Raw genomic sequence first — 23,785 nt, 5'->3', positions numbered from 1 at the left:
CCTTCACAAAAAGACAATATGCCATTAATAACTACTGAGAACAGCTTTTGTACCCATTCGGTAGCCAGCTTGCAATAGCTTCATATTCATGCATCTCTAGCTTGTTTACCTGGATACAGTGTCATAAAGCCTTGACAAGGTCAAGGCATATGGAACCTCTGCCTCTTCCCCATCGATAAGGTTTGCTGCTCTGTCAGAGAAGAAAATCTGATTGATTTGACAAATAACGTTGGCTGTTGCTTACCTCCTTGTTATACTGTAGTTGCTCACAAGACACTGTCTGTCCCTGTCCTGAAGAGCTTACTGTGAAGGATGAAGAAGCTGCGTTCAATAATTTATGAATATTATACGTCCCATCTGTTTGCTTGTTATTGTGATGTTGACTTTATAATTACTAGAGGTTAGCTCCAATAAAAGCTAGCCTGTGCTTAGGCAGGAAGGTAGGAAAATACTACTAAGAGTTCTCCACTGAGAGCACTTAAAGACAATAAAGGAAAATATTGAGACTGATGACCAGGTCATCCAGTTCAGTTCCCCACAATAAAACATATCTATGTAACAGATGTTCCACAAAACATCATCTCTGTTCTTCTTATACCCACAACTACACAGCCAGAAATTTCTCCCGTTGTCTTACATAAATTACTTTCTTTTGACCTTAAATAGAAGAGAGGAGACTGAGGTCCCAGGAGAAGTCAAATATTCCCTACTGGGGTATTTTTTTAGGGGGGAAAAAAAAAAAACAAACCAATACACATGTAAATGATTCTAGGATCATGATCAAAAGGAAAGCAATACCCCATTCCCTCTTCCCCCACTGAAGAAAACCTCTTCAACAGCCCTAGCCTACCTGAATCAGCAAGAAACTCTTCCAGACCACGTCTCTGCCAATATGTTTAGACTCTTGAGCACATGAACAGGACCAAACCAACCACTGCCTGGAAATTTTTTTCAATACCAGCAATTTGAGATTTATTCCCAATTACTCTGGTGTATATCATGCTACTGCCAGACATCACTGAGTCATTCACAGCAGTAGTTGCTGAATAAGAACCACAACATCAGCAAGTACTGTAATAATAATATTCAACCTTCTGCATAAAGGGTCACTTTCAGGAGGGGAGGATCTCTCTCTCTCTTCTGTAGTTAACTCCACACTACCTGATGTGTCCAAACTTATTAGGTGACCAGGGCCTGTCCCCAGGGGATGTCACAGTGGGACTGTGGCACCACATGGGTCTGGAGTCACCCCTTCCCCCGTGCCCCTGCTCCTCCATGAGCATCCTCACAAGAACCACAGACCTCCCCAACCAAACCTGACCACCTGTTCTGCTATTGGATTTTGCTTAGAGGAGGGATGAGGACAGCTACGTCAGGAAGGGAAGGACACAACCTGTCATCCACAGCTTACTTTTCCCCAGCTGAAACAGAGATCTTCTGGGTGGCAAGGAAAACCTGAGCAACGCAAAGAACAGGCAAGGCCCTATGAAACAAAGTACAGGACTTACACTGCAGACACACTGTGTCACATCCATTTCTAAGAGTTTCACAGTCTTCTGTTCTCACATGCAATAGGATGGCAGTATTTGAACGATATTAGTACATTACCCAGCATTAAGTCATATATATGATTTTATGAAAAACAAAAAGGCCTGTGGCAATGAAAGGACACTGGCAAACTCATGTGATGAGCCAGGAGCAGACCCTCAGAACAGTCCAGCTCAGGAGAAACTAGAGTCTCTTCCCTCTAATGCCTGCCTTGTTAAGTTGAACTTATTTTTTTGCATTGGCCTGTGTCCTTGCTGACAAGATTAAAAACATTCTTTGCTTCAGACTGACTCACTGTTAATTCGCCGCTGGTCACGACTTGCTAAGGAAAAGCTTCCCAACTCTGAACCAAACAGAGCCTGGACTGGAGCTGGAACTTGTGGGTGATGGACCCAGTTTAATGATTTAGACCAAGTATGGGATTCATGATGTTCACTTAGGAGCACAGAAGCTGGAAGAGCTAAGGAGGACAACCTATGGACCATCAGAGCCACATCAGACCCCAAGGACAATGGCACAGTCTAAAAAAAGAAAGAGTGGGGGAAGGAACAAAAGACATCTGGGTGAAGAGACTTGCCTGAGGTCAGGCACCAGAAGAATGGCATGACCGTGATCTTGAATGCCTTAACTCCTGATCCAGTGTCTTATCCAGCGGATAATGCTTTTCTCAGAATTCAGAATAAATTGGATGCTGTCTGCCAAGATGCAGTAATTCCTTACTAGTAAGTCATATCATTCTGGACCAGCTGTATATTACAAGACCATCCAAAAATACAAGTTGTAATTTATTAATTCTGTCTAAGTAAAAGGTTTCCGGTAATACTGTCAGCATTTGCAGTTCTCACTTCAATGAAGCATATTGCGAAGGATGCTTTGTCAGACCTATATATCACTGTCACTCCAGAAGTCGAGGCACTGACAGTCTTAGCAGAGGTGGATGTTACAGGATACTGTGAAAGTGATTATGCAAGATGGAAAAGCAGGTTTTTGGAGTCTCACTCCAGCAATGCAGAAATCAAGAGGCTTTTAATGGAATTAGCGGAGAAGGGAACATCTCTTGTACACATCACCATTATCCCTCAGGATCCTAAAATTACTTGTGAGGAATAATCTCTCCAACTCACTCATAATTTTAGCACTCCTAAGAACTACGTATCTTCAGTTCGCCCATGATTTAAACTTCTTCCCTTCAACAGAAACACCACCTGACAGGTCTTAACTGAAAGTGAATGACAGCAATAGCAGCTTACTTTAAAGTGTAAAGGAAATGCATATTTATGAACACCCAGAGTAATGGTTTATGGACCTCAGAATTACAGGTATAATAATGTCTTGAAGGCATATTAGGAGACACAATTTTACCTTCAAAAGCCAAACTGGGCTACAGCCAGTGATGAGATTCATGTTTGTGTTAAGATAATAGGATAGAGGAGCCTGGCTAACATTTATTTTTCTAGACATACTACTCTATCCTTTTCTTTTTCTGAAGGCTGACAGAAAAGGAACTACGTGTGTATGCATGTAGTGTATTAAAACATATAAAAATTGGCATCCTACTCCTGACTTCAGGACTGGACTTGCTGCCTTACAAGTGAATGTCTGGTGTCACTCACAAATATTGCAATCTTCAATAAATAATGAAGAACAGCTAGGCTTTACTTCACATCTTCTCTTTAGGCATATCCTTTTGTCAAGTAACTTAAATGCTATATTTTCCATTTACTTTGCCATCACAGTAATGGTTATGAGTTTATCTGAGACCTTTTGAATTTATTTCATCATTTGCACCAGCATTGGTGCTCTGCTGCTGTTTTAATGAATGAAGTCAGTTGCTTTCAGTAATAGTCTTATTTTGAACATGACTATATTATAAACAATTTAAATAGTGAAAGACATATATTAGGGCAATTTTTTGAAAGAAACAAGGAATGCTCTCAGCATAATTATTACCAAAACTTTATTCCACAGGATGATCTTTCAAGTATGCTGCCTCTTGTAGGAAACATACGAAAGCTGGAGAGACTGCTGAGGAAAACAGCTTACCATCTGGAAAATTATTTGATTAGAACAGATAAAGTATGGAGCTGTTTTCTATTCCTGAATCTTCCATAAAATTACTCTGTGACCTTGGGAAATCTCTTCTCTTTGCAAGACTTCGGTACTCATCAAAAACTCTGAGATTCCGGTCTAATGGTCTAATAGAAGTAAAAAATACTCATGAGTGTTATCTACTAGAGGTGATTCTCTGATGGCTTGTATTAATCTTTTTTAAACATTTTAAAATTACATTTACAAAAATAATGAGAAACAATTTTTAAAAGTACCAAAAAATACCAAAAAGTACCAAAAAATAACCAAATCTGCTACTGACCCTTAAAGTCAATTTCCTGTTCACTAAAAATGCATGCTAAATATTTATAAATGATGCACAAAACTATTTCAATTTTTGGAATTAAAAGCATACAAAATTAAACATAAAACTAACTTTTAGCTATGCCTATTTCCTCACAAACTGTTTACATGGACACCACTGTGATCACAGAAGTGCTAAGTATCCCTACATCCCCCACTGTCTTCCGTGGCTGAAGAAGTCCCTCTGAGTAGTGACCTAATGTGGTCCAGCAGTTGATAGGGGACACACAACTTCAGCTATGCACCATTAGGTGAGCGGTAACTTGGTCCTAGTTCAAGTGCATCTCCTGCGGGAGAGTCCTGATGTGCAGCATCAGCAGAGAATCCCCCAGTGTCCATGGCAGTGGGCTCCCAGCAGACGGGACGGGCATTGCTCAGGACAGATGAGAGCTCATTTGTAAATGACCTGAATTAACATTTCTCGCTCTGACTGATTCCGTTCTTTAAGCACACCAGGAAGGGCACATTTGTTATACATAGCATGCAGAGTGAAAACAGTCAATGCATTTCTTTTTCAGAGTCATTTTTCAGTTCCTCACAACCTACAGGTTCGTCTTACATTTGGAGTGTATTGTTTTCCTAAATGTCTCATTTTGTAGACAGATACCAAAACACAGAACAAAACAAAGCCACACACCCTCCCTACGGCCTGTTTTTCAATGGCACATTTCCTCAGAAGAGACAAGACACAATTTCACTTTCAGTAACAAGGCAGTCCTTACGACAGACAGACTTTTCCTAGATCCAAGAAAAAGCCGGTGGATGTGATTATGTCAAGTTCTAAGAATTTGGCAAAGGGATTCTGCATTTGCAGAATAGAGGACACTAAACTATAAAAAAAAAATTAGTGCAACTAGCATTTGAGTGAAACACATGAAATGACGATTTACATTAAGTTACTTCTTAGTTCTTTTGGTGCAAAATCCAAAAGTGTGCAGAAATAGAATACTAATTTAATATTCATGTTCTAATCAGTAATTTTCTTTTTCTTACAGTAAAAGGGCTACAGAGCATGCCAAAATGACTTCACTGACAGTTCACTCCATGGCGTGCTAGTGCTTTATTTTTTATTGTTTTTCTCCACAGAAATATCATAGGAAAAATCTTTAGGGACCCACCTGTATTTTTAATATAGATATGGATACTAGCAAGTTCAAAGGCAGGCACTGAAAAGTCGAAGTATAAATATAAAGTTGTCTGCTCCAAACATATATACCAGCATACAGAATTTTATGAATTTTTATCATTTTATGATAATGTATGCTGCTCAGAAGCCCTTTCCTCTTTCAGTAGCTAAGTAAATATGGATTATAAGACTCATTGATCAAGTTGTATTAAGTTTAGTAAATGAGGCAAGGGACCAGTGGAAGGTGACAAATATGTTTACGGTTAGGGTATGAGGACCAGTATATATTTTCCTCTGTCGGCCACATGTTTTGGGTATGATCTTGGACAAGACATTCATATTTGGATTCATCAGATGTGTTAGCAGTTCCAGATAACAGTCTTCCTTCTTTTGGGTTAGGAAAAGTGCAGAGATTAGATGAGGTGAAACATGGCAACAGTCTTTCTTACCTCATTCTTCTCTGAGGCCAGCATTCCACACCACAATCAAATGGGAGCCTTGGCTGATATGTCCCTGTGATATGTCCACATAAATTGTTTGCCTTGATCACTTTCTACTCCGGGTGTTTACCCAATTATAACTCACTCTAGCCAATATATCGACCTTTTCCGAGGCTTATTAGGAATGAAGCTCTTTCAATATCCCCCATACTGCTATGCACTTCCAAGATCTGAGCAATTTCGTGCCAAAGATTTCAGTAATGCTTAGTGTTGCACACCCACATGAAGTTCTTTCAAACTGTGCTAAGCTAGGTTAAAATAATTATTGGGAAATGACTGATTTTGCATACGCTGCTCAATAAATAAATAGGTGGAGAAGGAAAAGTCCACATAAAGACAGCACTTCAATCAGCAATGTAAGCAATGGAGACAGCTCATATTACCGTGCCCTTATTCCACAGCCTTTGGCACCTGCTGTAAACTGTTTCCAAACTCCTCCTATTTACTTACTAAATGAAATATGTTCCCAGGTTCCTTAACAACCTACAGATACTCTGCATTTCTCTTTTCTGCCCCCCGGAGATGAGCTAATTGCTACAAGTATTTGGTATGAACCATTTTTTAGTTTCCCATTGACATTTTTTGATGACAAGAATGCCTGAGTCACATCCTTTTCCTACCAGCGGGACATGTTGCAGCAGCCAGGGCCAAGGGGTGACATAGGAAAGTCCTGTCAAAGCTGTACAACTGGGGATCCTGTGAGAAATTCCACACTATACTTACGGATAGGCTGTTAAGTACTGCACTTCTATAACACAAAAACCAAAAAGAGCAGTATCACCAAATGTACACCCAGACATTCATTAAAAAACAAACAAACAAAAAACACAACAGGAAAAGATGATGCTGTGGAAATGTTCTGATAGTTTCATTACATTATGTGGAAGGCACAAGCCCTGAGAAACAAAGGTTAAAGTTATGATTGGAATGAGCCCCTTTTCCCTCATCTCTCTCCTTTCAGCCTGGACTTTCAGCATGAATTTCATATTCTGTTCAACAAAAAGGAAAAAGCCTGTGAAAATCAAGATTATGTTTTCAGTTCTCTTGAAATCTTGATTTTGGTGAAAATACTCAAAATTAATTTTTATATAAGTAAAACTACAGTCAGAAAGTTATGGTAATCCTTCCAAATACATTTTCTGGCTATAAATATATCTCGGAAAGCTGCTCCACTTCACAGTGAAACTTTGTCCATATGGAACATATGACTAGGGAGGACTTGGTGAACTACTGAAATCCAGTACTCTTTCAGTAAAGGCACCCATATCATTCAGCTTTGTTCAAAACTGATAATAGAAAAAGGCTAGTTGGAAAACAAGTTAGAACTTTGGTTTTGGGACTTTTTTTTGTGTTTGTTTGGGGGATTTTTGTTTGGGGGGGTGTTTGTTTTGGTTTCTTCTTTGTTTAGCCCTACCAGTAGGATATTACTCAAGAAGCTCAGTCTCCTATTGGCAAGAAACTGTCTTCAAATTTCCAGCTACATTTCTCCATGGACAATGTATACACTTACAGACTGTACATATATGGAACGTTGTTTCCCAAGTGTTCACTCCTAAAACATTCGCTGAGAGGAAACAAATTTGTCTTAGTTTGTGTTCAGCTCTGCTAAACAAGGCTCTTTTTGGTCACCCTAGTAGTTCTTTCAGCATCTCTCTCACTTTCAGTTCACCTTTGTTAAACATGGATGAGCAAAGCAGGACTCAGTACTTCAAATCCACTGTCTCCAGTGCCATATTTAATGGCTTCAGTATTTCTTATCTCTACTTTACAAGTACAAATACATACAAGGATAAAATAGCTTCTTTCATTATCATGGCTGATTGTCAGGAACAAGGGGACCTTTCCTCTAAGATTTCTGGCTGACAAATTGACAGCATTGGTAGCAAGCTAGCTGGTCATCAAAATAAAGATACAAGCCATAATTTAAGATGCTGATGCAGCCCACCCCGAGATTCCCACGCAGCGATGTATGATAAGTACCATATCATTGGTTTTCTATTTCTTCACCTACCCATGCACAGGAGTGTACTGAGCAGCTCTGAGAACTTTTTTGGTGGTAGGACTCTGTGCCAGCACCACTCTAAGCAAATATTCCCAGCATTTCAGGAACAAATGAGAATACTGGCAGAGAACGTCAGAATAATTCAGGATGGAATGGCCCTGTGAAGGTTACCTATGCTAACCAGAAGCTAGGCAAAGCTAACTTCAAAGTTAGATCACATGGCTCATGTCTTCATACAACTCAAGTTTCAAAAAATTTCAAGACATGGAAATTTCACAACTTCTCTGGACAACCTATACAGTTGTTTAGCTTCCTTTATCATGAAACTTTTCCAAAATTATTACTAAGTTAGCAACATGCACAGTTCTTTTATAGTATTTTGACAACAGACTACAAACAAATTGTGAAGAAGCATCTTAAGCTCTTCCAGTATCTAAATGTTATTAATTTTATCTTCACTCTTACGGATTGGATCTTGCTCCCAGTAACAAGGATAAGCATCTGAAATAACTTTGCTAAATTCAGCAGTGTGATACCTGTCCCAAATCTCCGCCACCATAAAATCCAACCTTCCTACTCAAAGACTCTTGACTGTAGGAAGTGTTTCCCTTCAGACTAAAAATTATCTGAAAGGTAGCTGGCTAAAGCAAAAAAGTTAACACTGAACTATGCTTTTTAATTTCTATTTTTGCAACAGTGATAGAAGTGAGATGGGGAAGACAATTCTCTGTGGCCTACATTTTTTTCTGCTTTTGCTGCAGCCAAAATATTTTATTCTCCGTCTCTGAAGAGTACATGAAAGCACTTCCCTCTTGGTCCTTTTCATGACGATTACTCATTAGAATTTGATAGTTTTCTCTGCACAAACACAACAGGTCATATTTGCTTTTTCCATTAAGCCATTTGGACAGAAAGTCTTCCATGGAATATACATTATAGGGTCTGTGGTTTTCCAAGCTGCCTATCAAGATACATGGAGCCTCCTGTGTTACAGACATGAGTCTGATTTTCTTGTAACTCTACCAATCGTTTCCATCTGGTATTGTACTTAACAGGTTGATTTTCTGAGACACTTCACACTAGGAAGTATGTTAAGGATTGTACCTTTAGTTCTATTTGATTTGCAATTTATTCAATGTTTCTCCCTGTGCAGTTCATTCTAGTTTGCACAGTCCCCATCTATTCCAGAAACGACATAGCAGACTGCAGCTTCTTTTCTGGAAAAGTATTTCTTCAGAGAAAATCCCACTACTCACTTCACTCCATTTCTTTCTAATGATTGGTAGGTAAAATCCACTGTACTATACCTGAACATTATTGAAAAAGCCATGCCAAAAAAAGAACTGCATTCAGGTCTTCTTGTGCCTCTCACAGGTATGGAAGACAAAATCATTGTTCACTGCAGAAAATGCAAAATACCTCTAAAATGCATGGCTTTAAATGATTGTAGTTATTATTCATAAAGTAATTCAGTCAGCAGGACTGATCTGACCTACAGAGGCCACTGGACTGAAATCAAAAGTGGTTCTAAGAAGTCAGGGGAAGCCTACGCAGGAAGCGAATCCTTCTTACACTTCCTAATCTGTTCAATCTACATGTTATATGGAATAAAGACTCTTCCTAGATTTATTGCACATCCAGCCTGGCTCTGCAATAGGTTCGACAGCAATACTGGCTTATGGCACTTGTTGGTGTGAGTTTTGCCACACATTTCAGTCCCTGCTGTGTGCCGTCCTGCTCTTTGGTGCGTATTAGCTCAGCTTGTGCAAGCAAGCAAATCTTTTTCTTCAAGCTAGATCAAAATGGTACACAAACAGCTGTGCCATCCCAGAGGATGGTATAGTATAATACACACTGTGACATGTGGATAGGAACAAGTAGAGATAGGTAGGTGTTGCTAAAGGTCACTTGGTAATGTCAAACTGTGCCTTCTGCCTATCTGTTGGCACGTGTACCAATATATCATACAATGCTAACTGGAACTGGAATTCAATGTCCTGCAAACTCTAGTCCCTGGCTCAGTTTGTGCCCAGAGCAGCCCTCTCCCAGGCAATTCCTACACATGGCTCAAGAATTAACATAGGCCTAGAGCAGTTTTCAAGGAGCCACTCTGTTTTAGAGATAAAAGAGTTCAACAGTATGGTCAGGGTCATTCCATGCCAGTTGTCATCAGTGATATAATGCAGTACCAGGCACGTTTAACCTACAGGTGAAGACACGAATCACCAGCCCAAACTTAATCCTTTCACCTGTTTGAATAGAAGCCTACAGAGATGATTCTTATACATTCCCACACAGTGCCTGCAAAACTCCTAAAAGGCCCCACTTGCACCCTACTTTAACTTCCATCTTCTTCCAGCTCTCCAGTGACAGTGGCTGGAGGTCCCTCAGGCCAGGTCTACACTCATTCTGCCTGTGACATGAACTGCTTTAGGTGCAAGCCAGCTTCAAACCAGGAGACGCACTGCCATAGTACACAGCATTGTGTCCACACCAGTTAGCACTGCTAAGAGGCAGGTCAGCACGAGCACAACACTCAAGAGGTCCAAAGGTGAGGGACTGAACGCACCCTCTGAGTTCAGACTCAAAACAGCTTCAGTGAATGTGGGCCATGCTCTCATCAGTATCCTGTAACCTTGAGTGGAAGGGACCACATCTAATGCTGAGACTGTTTCACTCCATGTGCTAGTTCATTATCCAGCTCCTCTCTGTTTTGACTGCCAACAAATAATGATGTTTTTCAACACTTCTATGCTAGGAACTGAATGCACAAACATTGCATCATAAATGCCACCGAATATCTGCCAGGCAGTTATCATCTTCCCATGACTAACACCTAGGCTGAACCTGAGCAAGTGATTTAGTGGCGAGCTGTGTCACATCCTCTTACCTGTCACACTTTAGATCATTCAAACCCCAATTCTTACGAACGAGAAAGCCCATAGGTATTTGGTTAAAATGCCATAGGAAAAATAATTCTAACAAATTCTAAAATTACTGTTATTTTGTTAATGAAAAATGAAATATCACTATCGAGGATATCAGTATTGCTACAAATCTTACAGCACCAATGCAGATATGGCGATAATGATAAGATATTCACAGAAAATAAATTAAGGAAAAGGCAGGCTTTTTTGACTTTTCCTATTCAACAGGAAGTCAAACCTATTGGAAATTTAATATGTGTATTATCTGAAAACAGTACCAACACCTTCACAGAGCAAAAACTCACACAGTCAGTCCCATGGTAAACAGGGTATCTATGTAGCTGGGATGATGACAAGGACCAGATTCCAAGCAAAGTACTTCAGAGATTAAACAACATATTAGTGACTTGCCTTATATTATCTGCAGATTTATTAACTGCAACCAGAGCACTCAGTCTGGGCAGAGTATGTGATTTCCCACATTCCACTTCTTATTGCAGAGCTCTTTGTTCACAGTGCTTTGCTGTACTGATCCAATTGCTACACAAATGAAAAATCTCAAAATAACTTTGAATATGTGAATACTTTAAGTAGTGCTTATTTTTAATCAGCCTTTACCATCGAGTAAAAACAAAATCTAGTCACATGGTGTTTGCGATTTCTGTAACTGTAATTCAAATTAAGCAACTGCCTTTTTATATTTTCTTTCTAGCAGTCTGAGCTTACTAAAATCATTCGCCTGCTGCCCTGTTACTTCATTTCCCATCCAACACTTCAAGCCTGCAAGTAATACACAGAGCCTAGCAGACAATCCCATAAATAGTTCAAGACCCTGAAAACCACAATGTAGCCAGTTCCTAAGTTTCTTCCAAAATAAGGCATAATAGAAGCAAAAGCTTCCATTGAAAAAAATATTTTTAATAAAATGAGTTACAGAAATCCCTGACAACGTGCAATTAATGGACCGCATGATAGCAATCACCAATGTGAACAAATTCATTACAAAAGCCAGATGACCGTTCTATGGTTGTGCTTACCCTGAACACATATTTTTTAAGGCCATAAATAGGTGCAATACCTGCTGAACTACATAATGCACATGGTCACATCCTGAAGCATGAAATACAAAAGTCCCTTCAGTTAAACCTCTTGAATTGAGCCAAGGGGACTCTGTGTCTTTCTTCTTAGACCAGTGCCTCCTGCAATGCTCGCCAGGCTCCTTGCTCCCTTCATTTCTGCTAGTCCAGAGAGTGGAGGGGCAGAGGAGGTTTCACAAACTGCCACCCGCCATGGTGGGATAATGGCTGGACAAAACATAACTGCTGGAAAAAAAAAGGCACTATATTTCATAGAATTGTAACTGAAGAAATGCAGTTACAACTATGCACATCTTGGTAGATGCATGTCCACTGGGCTTTTCATTCTCACACTTTCTGCACTGCTGACTTAAGATGAAATACGAGGAAATCAGATTTGTAGTTCGCTGCCCAACTCTCCATGCATTTATATTGACATAAAGTTACCTAGAAATATAAGGACATACACCACATGCAGAGAATGCATATATATTAAGACTGTATATATAGAAAAATTATGTCTGAGAATTTTAGAAATGGGTGTCTGAAGTTAGATTTACAGATTCATAGTATTCGTATCTCAATGTGAAGTCCACCCTTCACACATACAAACTAAGATTTTCAAAGCCTGGTGAAAGAATTTCTAAAAATGTTAAACTGTACTGCATCTGAATGAAATACATATATGCTTATGTGTCTATAGTGAAATTTTTATGTATTTTGGAGGGGATGCAAAGAGGCTGTTTTAGGCTGACTTTTTTGACTGCAGAAATGAATCCACTGAAGAACAGATCAGAAGATGAGAGTACGTATGAAGACAAATATGTATCATTTCAGGAGCCCTGTAGACATCAGATACCTCACAGGAATTGCAAATGCTTGAAATAACACCATGCTGAAACACAGTTCAATCATTGGAAACAGCGTGTCAAATTTCACTCTCATTTACATCCATAAAAAAATTTGTAGCAACTCCACTAGGTGAAATCGTGATATTGTTGATGAGATTAAAATAAGAGTAGACTATGAGCCTCCATCTGTAAAAAGGTACTCTACAAGCGTAGTATAAACGTATAGTAAGAGTAGTATAATCAACCAAGTTCAAAGAAAACCAAGGCTTTCGCTGTGGAGCAGGGATGGGAGCCAAGGGTGAGATACAGCACCTTCCTCCATAGTATCCACATGCACAGAGTGTGGACCTGCTCCCACAGACCCCTGTCCCTGCTCATGCTGGGGCTGCGTCTGCCCAGCAAATGAAAACTCAATAATACCCATGCAAACACAAGTACATATCCAGACCTACCATCACCTTTTATGCCCCAAGCCAAGGCAATAAAATATAGCTGTACTGCTTTGGACTTTAAAAAATAAGTGATCACATACTCTATGTGCTTAAAATCCATCATCGGCCTTCACAGAACATATTTTAAAACATCCCAATCATCACAAAATGTGGAATAAATTAGTATAGCCAGGCTGGGCTTGACTTCACAGCAGTGTTTTCCTCAGCTGCTCCTGCTTTATTTTCCAAGAAGTGATGCCACTGGCATAAAACTTAAATCGAAACAGCAATCACTGACCAAAAGATCTAGTTCAATTTCTGTGACAAAGAAATTAATTCTTCATAAAACCTCCTCCCAAACAAAAGGAAAGGGACTACACGTGGTATCCATGGCATTTCACTGTGATGTATGAAACTCAGTATAGGAAAAGATTCCAAGACTTGCCAACAGTCACACATAATAGCAAAAAGAGGGTTCTTTTCCTACTTTTCTTTATTATGTGCTTAATAGTACACTTTTATTAGAAAAAGTCAAGAGAGTAAAAAAAAAAAATCAAGAGTTCCACATGCAAAAAAAAGGGCACCCTGTGCACTGGAACTGCCTATTTCTTGGGTTGTTTTCACACTCTAAATAAATAGTTGTAAGGGTCTCTCCTCTTTTTGTCTCAACTCAGAATAGCACGTATTTGTTTCTGTACTTTTCCTCTCTCTACCTTTCCCCCAATAAATAGGTGACTAACAACAAATACAGGGAAAAAAAGATGACTAATTATAAAAGTAGTTTGGAGAATTTTCATTCCATTGACATCAGTCCTGCTACATATTTGCTTGTGACAGCAGAGAGAGATCTCGATGCAAATGCTGCCTTCTGGTTCTGTGCCTTTTCTCAACAGATAAAAGATACAGGAATTCCTCTTTTGTGACAAATGGTGCGATTTTGAAATTTTCGGCACAAATTCAGTTAAAACTTTTTTTTTTGCTCTTACTGTTGTTTCAGAAACGAAATCTAAAATTTTGATGCTGATAACAAACATTTCCTGATCCAAAACAAAACAATCACATTTCACTTTGAAGTATGTAATATATTTCAGAATAAAGTCTCAAAATGTAACACATTTCCTTTTTTGAGTGGAAAAGGAAGACTGTTAGCAGCCAGTTTGATTTGAGTATGTAACAGCACTACTCCGGATAAGGAAGGCAACAGTGAAGGTGAATGATAATGGCAAATGGAAGAAAAGGTGAGGTGGTAGAGAATAAACACATTTATTTGAGCAGCAAGGCAAGTGAAGATGGAAATCTGCCACAAGAAGGGCTTCCCTCTGGAGACAAGGACACAACAGGTCCATGCTCACGACTGAGATGGTAGCTGGAGATGGGAACCCCAGAGATGTTCTTGCTGCTGCTAGTTCCCATCCATCCATCCATCTCGCCAAGGTCTATACCTTCATGTTGTCAGTGCAACTATATTACCACAAAAAAGCCCTTATTTGGGAGACTGGCACTGCTTCCTTTGGCGATCACCCAGTTGAGAGCTGAGCTGCTCTTTGCAGGAGGCCAGGAGGCCACAGACCCCAGCTCTGCCCACCACACTCACGCCGGGACAAGCTCATATCCACCTCATTGGGGCTACAGCAGGACCACAACCCTTGGCACTAGGATGAGGTGCCTTTCTTCTGAATGCGTCGTCAGTTCCTCACACCAAGGAGTATTAAAACAAGGGGCAACTTTATTCATAGAATTTTATCTGTTAGTTCAGGTGGGCAGTTCTCTCTCCTCTCCTGCACTGCTGCAGCTGGGGTCTCAGGACTCCCACCCAGTCCCCTTCACCACCTCAGCACTCTGTACGTGCTGCGCCACTGAGCACCGCCTCCATTACCGAGCCATTGTGCTCAGCCTAGCACCCTGTGCTTTCCAAAATGAAAAGATAATTTATTTTCATTCATTATTTTACTCCTTCCCAGGGGATGTGAGTAGCCTCGTTTACTCCAGACGTGCCCTGGGCTGTGCCTTCATAAGCTCCAGCTCCTAAAGGATCATGCTGGCAAGTCAGAAGATAGAGAGCAGACAATAAGCAGACCTTTGAGTCTACAAATTGGAGGTTGAATGATTGGCAAACAACCTCTCCTCATGAAAAATTATGCTACAGCAACACAATAGTAATGAGAGCCAAAAGTATGTCTATTCTTGATTTGTAGACCAGGTTTTAGTTATGCTATAATCCTCTCAGTATGCCTGCTTAGGATCCCGCAATCACACGAGTCATGAACACTACCCACAAATCCTGTGGCTTCCATGCCGAGCAAGCGACACACCAGATGAAGAAGGATCGAAAATATACATGTGGAATTGTTCTGGGAACTTAAAGCACACATAACAGTAAACAAAGCAAATATGGTACAAAACCTGTTGCTATTTTCACAGCATTTGTGGAGCAAAGCTGCATAAATGTAGAAAGACGTATACTGCCTCACACCTTTCCTTCGCTCCCAGCAAATTACGCACAGCAGCACAAACAGCAGCAGTGAGAAGGAAATGCTGTGCAGGAGAGCTGCCCCGTTTGCTGCTGCGCTACACATGGATGTTTGGGTACATGAGAGAGATGAATAAAAAGCGTTAAGATTACTTTTCCTCATGCCCTCTCCAGAGCCTCAGCAGCTCACGGGGAATCGACAGGAGATTCCCTCTTCACCATCCTCCCTCCTCCTGGCACAGTCCATGCCAGTTTGAAAAGGTTGCTGCTGTTGTTGCCTGTCCCACCTGGCGACAGTCTTCATGAAGCCAGTGCCAGTTTGGTCTGCTAACGACAAGGTTGCCCCCGCTCCTCGCAGAAAAGGCGCTGCTGCTGTCGGATACCGGAGCACTTGCTGAACGAGAGGCACTCCAGACAAATTTTGGCTGGTGGCAGGAGAGATGGCTGAAAGCCAGCTGACAGAGAAGAGCAATATCAGTCTCTGTGCCTGGGGAATCCTCTGAAAACACGTCTCAAGCAAACAGCAACTGCTAATGGCACAGCGGCAAACAAGGCATGAGCGATCCTGAGCTCACAGAGGAGAGAAAAAGGCAAACGGCTGAACTGAAGTGATCAATGTGAACTTGAACCATGGCACAGGGCAAACATGTGGCGTGCCGTATGGAAACTCAGAACAAAACAGAAAGCTTGGAACAAAATGAAATTAAAAATCTGCTTTTATATCAAATTACTCCACTAAACATCTAACTGAAAACTGTGTTGAAGTTGATACGACTTTGTGACATGTTGTTCCTTGAAGAGTGCCATTTTCAATCCAAGAAAAAAGGTATTAAAAAAGTTTCAATCTGGTTACCTTCTCTCCAGCAAAGCTAGAAAACATTACATCATGAGCTAAAAAATAACACCACAGCCTTAGTCAGCAAGAGATAGCTATTCAGCCAGCATCCACCATAAGATTTTCAAGAATCCATAGATACTGAACATATGGAAAGGAAAGACAGCAATCAGTCCAGGTATGGACTTAGAACTTTAAATGGGTTTGATAAATTAAGTTTTTAAAGACAGGCCCCATGCAGCCTTCCTTTGCCCACTGTTTCTAGATATAACCTATCTGGGAAACGGCGATCAAACATCCCTCTCCAAGATGGATGAGCCCTCTGTCTCTGTTCTCATACAAACAAGAATGACCCTCCCATAAGCTACACAGTCCTGGAGCATGACAGCATTCCGTATTCCGGAGGGTCTTCAACTAAATGGCCTCACACTAAAGCAAAAGTACCTAAGTACGAAGTACCTAAAAGTACTCCTTGCAAAAGTACCTAAGTTGCCAGATCTAGGGCTTATTTAATGAACAGATTTTAAGAAAAAATGGAAAGTCTTCCTATATAATTTCCAATAAGCACCTGAATTAAATCAAATCATGAAGAATTTGATGAAGGATGCGGAGCACCTCTCCTATGAGGAAGGGCTGAGAGATCTGGGATTGCATACCCAGGAGAAGAGAAGGTTCAGGGGAGACCTCATCAGTGTGTGTAAATATCTGAAGGGAGGGTGCAAAGAGGACAGAGCCAGGCCTTAGTGGTGCCCAGTGAGAGGACCACAGGCAATGGGCACACACTGAACATATGAGAAAAATTTTTACTTGGAGGGTGGTCAAACACAGGAACAGGTTGTTCAGGGAGGCTGTGAAGTTCCTCTCCTTGGAGATATTGAAAAGCCATCTGGACATGGTCCTGGGCAACTGACTCTAGGTGGCCCTGCTTGAGCAGGGGGTTGGACCAGATGACCTTCAGAGGTCCCTGCCAACCTCAGCCATTCTGTGATTCTGTGATAAACAGATGAATTATCATCACTCACAAAAAATTATATAAGAAGAAAAAAATCAAGAAGTAATGGCAAAAAAAGTTGAAAGATTTCCATATTCATTATGGCAAGAAAAGTTCTTGCCATAATTGGACAATATTTGTCAATAATACACCTGTTTGTCCTATAATACACCTAAAGACATAATGATACTAGAGGGATAACTTCACTAAGCTCAGCTACCAGGCTTAAAGTTAGACCAAAATACTTACACCTAAAACTCAAACATGCCTGCAACACTGACGTGTAAAACCATATATCCATAAATTTTGAGCTCCCCTCTCTCACATTCATTAAGTTTACTGGTGAGATAAGAGAACTAATTTCCATTGGCAAATTCTATGGCTACACCAGTGAATGACCAGAGTGGGAGCTGGAACAGCCATAATCAGAGAAAAAGGCAGTGGATAGTCTATTTTAGTTCTTGCTCTCTGTCCTCCTAGTAATATTAGAGTCACAGAAACAGCTTCTAGGTTATGCAGTTTATTTGCCTGCAGGTGTGATATTCTTCCCTATGATAATTTTTAACACTTGCTTTTGCCAAGTTAAGAGCAATGCATCACATCGAAGGAAAATGAGCTTATTACAAACCCTCTCAGACACTGCATTTTGCAGTACCCAACGGATCACAGTACTGCATCGTATCACAAACATGGAAGGTGCCAAATTGTTCAGACAACATGATAGCCTAAAAACAGAGAGTCAGCTATATAACAGCTATATAACAGGATCCCTCTGAGTGCTGGGCCCCAATACAAATCTTCTTGACACTTGCTACAGCGCAGTGTCCTCTCTCCTGCTCAGTCACAGCTGATCGGTCCTGGCATCTCACAGGTGTGAGACATCCAACCACGGTGCCACACAGTGATAATGTGCAAGAAGGAGCCCAAGTTATGGAAGAGCAGGAGGTAATTTTGTGAGTCTTAGGTGCAGCTTTACACCTCCCTGGTCCTCCAGCAGCCCAGCCTGCTCTGTGGGGATCCTGATGGAGATCACTGCTTTCTTTCACCCTGTGGAAGACCTTAAAAAATGACCCCAACTGTGGCCACCTGAAGGTGTTCACAAAGGGAATAAAAGCAACCCTAAAGGAAGCGGATGAAAAATAAGTGACCACAATGAAAAACATGCAGAGAAAATGCCAGAAAGCTGATTCTGATTTAAACATCATCTTTCCAAACATCCAGTTACAACAGGACGAGCTGTCCCAAAGATGAGCTGCAGGCCTCCCACTTCCTACCAAACCCCTCTGGGTGAAATACTTGTGGTGCCATCTTCTGCTAGGTACTAGTTTCCTCGCAAGGTTTTCTGCATAAAACCTAAATCACACAAAAGCAGAGAGCCCACCTATTTAAGCATCTGTCCTGGTGGGCTATCTGCTATCAGCCTATCTGCTTCCCATCCATAAAGTTACTCAGAGGTTTTCAGCCACGTTTCTAAGTATGTCAGAGAATTAACCAAGGAAGCCAGTCATGTTATCTGTCCAGGACTAGGAAATATAGAGCATTCCATGGGTATCTAAAACAAATAAAATATAAAATAACCCCTTATTTCAACTTTAAATGCAGGAAAGACCATTAAAACACTTATGTTAAAATAGTAAGGCAGCACTAAAAAAATTAAGAGATGATAAAAATAAGATTGTTCACATATCCTAGCTCTTTAACCATGAGAAAGTACATCATAAACAGGCTTTTTTTCCCAGACACTTGCCATTGTTCTGCATATTTAAACACAGATGTGGGTGCTTAGCAACTGTAAAACAGAGTAATTTACTTAAATAACTGATAATAGATTAAGGTACTTCATTTTATATACATACATTTAAAATATTGTGTCTGTTTTATAACACTATTTAACACATAGACATAATCCTGATATATGGATTCCAAAAATAATACCTTCGCATTTAAGCAAATAAATAGGGATTTGTGTCTGCAATGTACATACCTGTGTATGTGTTCATGTATGTGCATGTGTGTACTTTGTATACAAATCACCTACATTTACAATGGTAAGAACAGAAAAAAAGTAGAAAATAGAAAAAAGTATTAAAATGTTAAATGTGAAAATGAATGTCATTATACAATGTAAAGGTCTGTGTCATTCAGTGTATCAAAAATTCTTACAAAGTTGTAAAAGTATTTTGTCAGAAATGCCCATATTTTACACTGGAAACAAAGAGGAAAATCAGGAAAGTTCAAACAGTTAGAAACATCATGTAGCACTGCAGTATTTCACTAGCATTTCCAAACACAGAACATGGACTCGTTTCAAGTTATTTGAAACCGTGGCTGCAAAAAAGGTTTCGCTGAATGAACTAGTCAACAGTATACAAAAAATGTTTTCCTAGAGCATGCATTATTTTGTACCACTCACAAGCAACATGAACTTTTAGAAGAAGAAGAATACATTTTGTTAAAGAAGCTGCTCTGGCTTCAAAAAAACAGAGATTTTTTGTTAAGCTCACAAACTTTTCTTCAGATCTCTTACCTATTTGTTTCCTGTATTGGTCAACAGGAGTCCTTGCTGTAGAGGCATCTTTTCTACCCATTGTTTTCAATCCAAAAATCACTGTCAGTATCAGAAAAAAAAAAAAATGCATTATTCTTAAATAATTTACTAAGGAAATCAATGACTTCTAACATCAGAAAAAAAAAAAACAAAACCTGTAACAAGCAACATTTACATGATTATACACAAAGACATCAGCCTTCCCAGAGTACAATGAAACACCGGAGTTAATCATCACTATCCTGAAGACTATTAGATAAATTCTAAATACACCTTTCTCCCCATTGCATGGGTTATTAACATTACAGAAAAAAGTAACTAAACCAATGCACTGTAATTCAGCATTTGCTACTACTCATTTACTTTCCTATTTTTTTTTTTTTCTTTAGTAAACCAGGGAGTGAATGTAGTATTGTGAGCTGCTTGTATTGTTGGCAAACACATTTACATGATGCCAGAGAGCCTGAGGCAGGACGGGGCATGTCCGCATCCACAGGTGTAATTGCCCAGGAAACACCCCTGCAGACACAGCCCTCCAGCCAACCCGAGCAAAAGAGAGGAACAAGATCCCCAAACCACAGCAACCCCATGCTCTCCTACTTTCCTGCCATGGGCTCTAGAGATCTGCAAATGAAAACAACGTGGAGCATAATGGTGAGAGCAGGGGCTGCACCCATTTTACACCTCTCAGTATTGAGAGTTTAAATCCCCTTCAGCGCATTAAGGTAACAACCATCGTGACCCTCAAATGGGCTCCTCGTGTTGCCCAGCACAGGCAGGTGACACTAGGATTGCACAGAGAACTACACCATCATTCATCCAAAGATGCTCTTTTTGGTACTTTGGTGCTGCCACACCATCCATGTAACTGAACAAGCATCATCTGAGTAGTATTTTAGCCAACTCCCAATATACCCATTTAACATGCAAAACCTTATGGTCTCATATTCATCCCATTGCAGGGCTGTCACTCAAAAGATGCAGTAAGACTTTACAAATACGCTCTTTTCACCTTTTTTTCCATAGTCAAAAAATACCTGGCTTTTATAGTCACACTTGCTGCTCAAAACACTGGTTTTCAACCATTTTGGATGGGCTGAAGACATCACTCATCACAGCAACGATAAGCCCCACTGTTTGGCCATCTTTATGACACAAGCATCCCAGCATCAACCCCTGTGGTCCCAAGAGGACTGACCTCTTCCACAAGTGTCAGATTTACCGTTGGAGCACAGAAGACACGCGATAGCCAACACTTGCCTTTTCCCAGCCAGCCCTGGCGAGCACAGTGCCATGGGCAAACTTCGGTTGAAACATCCTGGGTAGCCACGAACCATCTGCAGATGGTGCACGTATGGCCTTGGAGCATCTGCAAGAGCTTTACTCTTCTCTCCCCCTGCTCGAGCAAGGCACACTCTCTGGGAAGTGCAGCCTTGAAGGCACCATGATGCCAAAACATGGACACAAAAACATACCAAGGCACTTCTGAATGGGCATCACAACATTAAACATCCACCATTATTTCCTTCATAACATGGTTTGAAGTATAGCTGCAGGAATCACGCCATCAGTGATTCATGCATTTGTAACTCACAGTCTTATTTATTTATCTATTCCATAAGAATTATTGGCATTTAATGCCAGGTAACAAAACTGGAAAAAACACAGATGGAGCCAAGCTCCTAAATTTCAAGTGTGGGACACAGGGCATAAAATAAACTTTGATTCTCCAAAATCAGCAAGCTTTTTAAAAGGTATTCAGGAGTAGTGATATGGTATAAAAAATACCATTTGTTTTATTCTGAACGGAAAACTCAATTACAGCATTTTATTTTGTTTTAATGCAGAGAATACTCCCATTTTACGTAAAACACATAAGCAGTGAATTGTAATCCAGTTTGTCTGGTTGGCTGATTTTTAGCCTTCTGTTATGCTGTCCAGCTATTTTCTCAACTGAGTTAGATTTCTCACATAACATTCACATCCTAGTACCAAGAGTGGAAAATAAAAGTAACATCTGAACTTTCAAATAGTTGAGAAGATAACAGATACATTTTATACTGCAAAACTACTTCTTGGCTTTTTTATGCCACCGTTAAGAGAGTGTTTTGACTTGCCTTTTGCAATTTCAATAGCCTACTAATGTTTTGTAACAAAACATCAGCTGTGAAAGATGTTTGCAGTCCTAGCAGTGCCAATAAAACACAAGAAGAAAACACAGGCAAAAATTATTTCCCGACTTGATCCAAGCCACAGAGACTCTCGCGTTTGCCCACGTGGCTCAGAGTCACTGACTCCCACATCTAGAACCTCGACTCCTCTTTGTTCTTCAAAGGGATGCCGTAATCATCATTCATTTCCACCGCTTTGATGGTTAGATAGCAAACGCCCGAGAAACCCATGGAGACATTAGCGCATACAGCCACAATGTCTAATAAGACAGCTATTTGCATAAAAGATCAGCCACAATTTAAAATGTGTTGTGATAGATGTGGAAAGGGAATAACAGATCTATATTAGCATGTACGAAACCAAGATTGTTTTCACAATTTAATTCCTCGGGGACTGTGGCTCATCACCTTCTCTTGTAAAGAATCCTGCATTCCCTGAGGAAGCAACTTGCCACGAGCCAGAGCTAAACTAAAATATGGATTAATAAGAGATAATATTTATTATTTATGAACCAGGCTGTAGGAGTGGTTTCCAATGTAACTTTCTGATCAGATTTCCACAAAGGAAGAGCCTGGAACCTTTATGAGTGACAAAAATTATTTGAAAAGTGTCTTTTCCCCATTTAAAATAGCAGTGGTCATTCTAAAATTGGTCACCTTTACAATAAATGAAATCTGCACTCGAGTCCTTCCCAGCTGTCTCTGGCAACTCTGTGGCCCCCGATATCAACCAGAGGAGGCTCTGGTCCTTCCTTCATGTCCTTGGGGAACCGAAGGGACGGGCAGTGCAAGGTGTTGCCTGCAACCCGTCCTGCCTTTGGGTTCCTGGAATGTTAATGACAACAGAACCACTAAGACAACACATAAAGGAGCTCATCACTGCTCTTTTTACAGGCTACTAAAATCCTTCAAGACTTCTTACAGCTCATTTGAAGGCACAGTGAGGCCTCCTCAACTTTCAAGCTTTTACAAAAGATAGTTTCAAGAAAACGAAGTGAAACAAGGCCTAATGGAATGATTTTTTCGTTTATTGCTATTCCAGGTCAAAAGAAGTCTTTGTGGTACCCTTCAGTGTTGTTTCACCCTCTTTCTCTTGCCTTCTAGTAGTTCACCTTTGAAGGCTTACACCTTCAGAAGAATGCATTGTTTTCCTTTTCCTCCTCTTTTATTCATAAGCAGTGATCAATAATAATTAATACACACTATAAATCTCCTGTTAACACCTCCAACTGTCAATAGCATTTTGTGAGAGAAAAACAGTTCTGAATGTCTATTCAAGGTCTGGCCACAGGAGTGTTTATATTTCCACCCACTATTCTTGATGCATACACGGCTTGTATCAACAGAAAAAAAAAATAAAGCAATTACTTTAATGAAACAGAAACATACCACGAAGGACTTTAGAAATACTAATTAAAAAAATGTATTAGGGACTATATAGCAAAAGATTGTACTTTGTGCATCTATGGTGCAATACAAATAATTTAAAATAGTGATAAGGATTAAAGTGTGAACTAGTGAACACTCAAAGACCTGCGTATGTGCATGTGTGCAAACTTTCTTAGAGGTGATATTTGATAGCATGTCTGTATTCTTCAATGAAAAGCTGGTTTAATATTAATAGATGTCAAGTTAAAGAAATAAAAATAACCAATGAAATGACTGGTTTTGTAGCTGAGCTGTAGCTAGTCAGTTGAGAGAAAAGCAAGTTAAAAATTCAGGATAGAAAAGAACCACTGCAGAATGTAGAAGTACTGGGCCAGATCTTCAGCTGTTATTGAAAATGCAAGTGAATACACAGTGAATATCTGCATATATGCAGAAGTATCTTGTCCTTAATTGTAAATTGATAACTTAAAAATCCTTTTTTTTTCTTTTCCTTTGTTCTTGAATCCAA

General features: G+C 40.0%; 1 protein-coding gene across 1 annotated transcript in view; it reads right to left on the bottom strand.

The window, feature by feature from the left end:
* TRIQK (triple QxxK/R motif containing) overlaps positions 1-23,785 on the bottom strand; it is a 64,257-nt gene that overhangs the window by 26,694 nt on the left and 13,778 nt on the right. The window contains exon 2 of the mRNA XM_082044475.1: positions 19,697-19,777. Coding sequence (XP_081900601.1) covers positions 19,697-19,757 — 61 coding nt within the window. The 5' untranslated portion in view covers positions 19,758-19,777. The remainder of the gene's footprint in view (positions 1-19,696; positions 19,778-23,785) is intronic.

This window comes from Streptopelia decaocto, assembly GCF_964273445.1.
Source record: "Streptopelia decaocto genome assembly, chromosome: 2".
In the NCBI taxonomy this organism is placed as follows: Eukaryota; Metazoa; Chordata; class Aves; order Columbiformes; family Columbidae; genus Streptopelia; species Streptopelia decaocto.
Note: the sequence above shows the minus strand (reverse complement) of the source record. Positions and strands in the feature narration are given on the sequence as shown.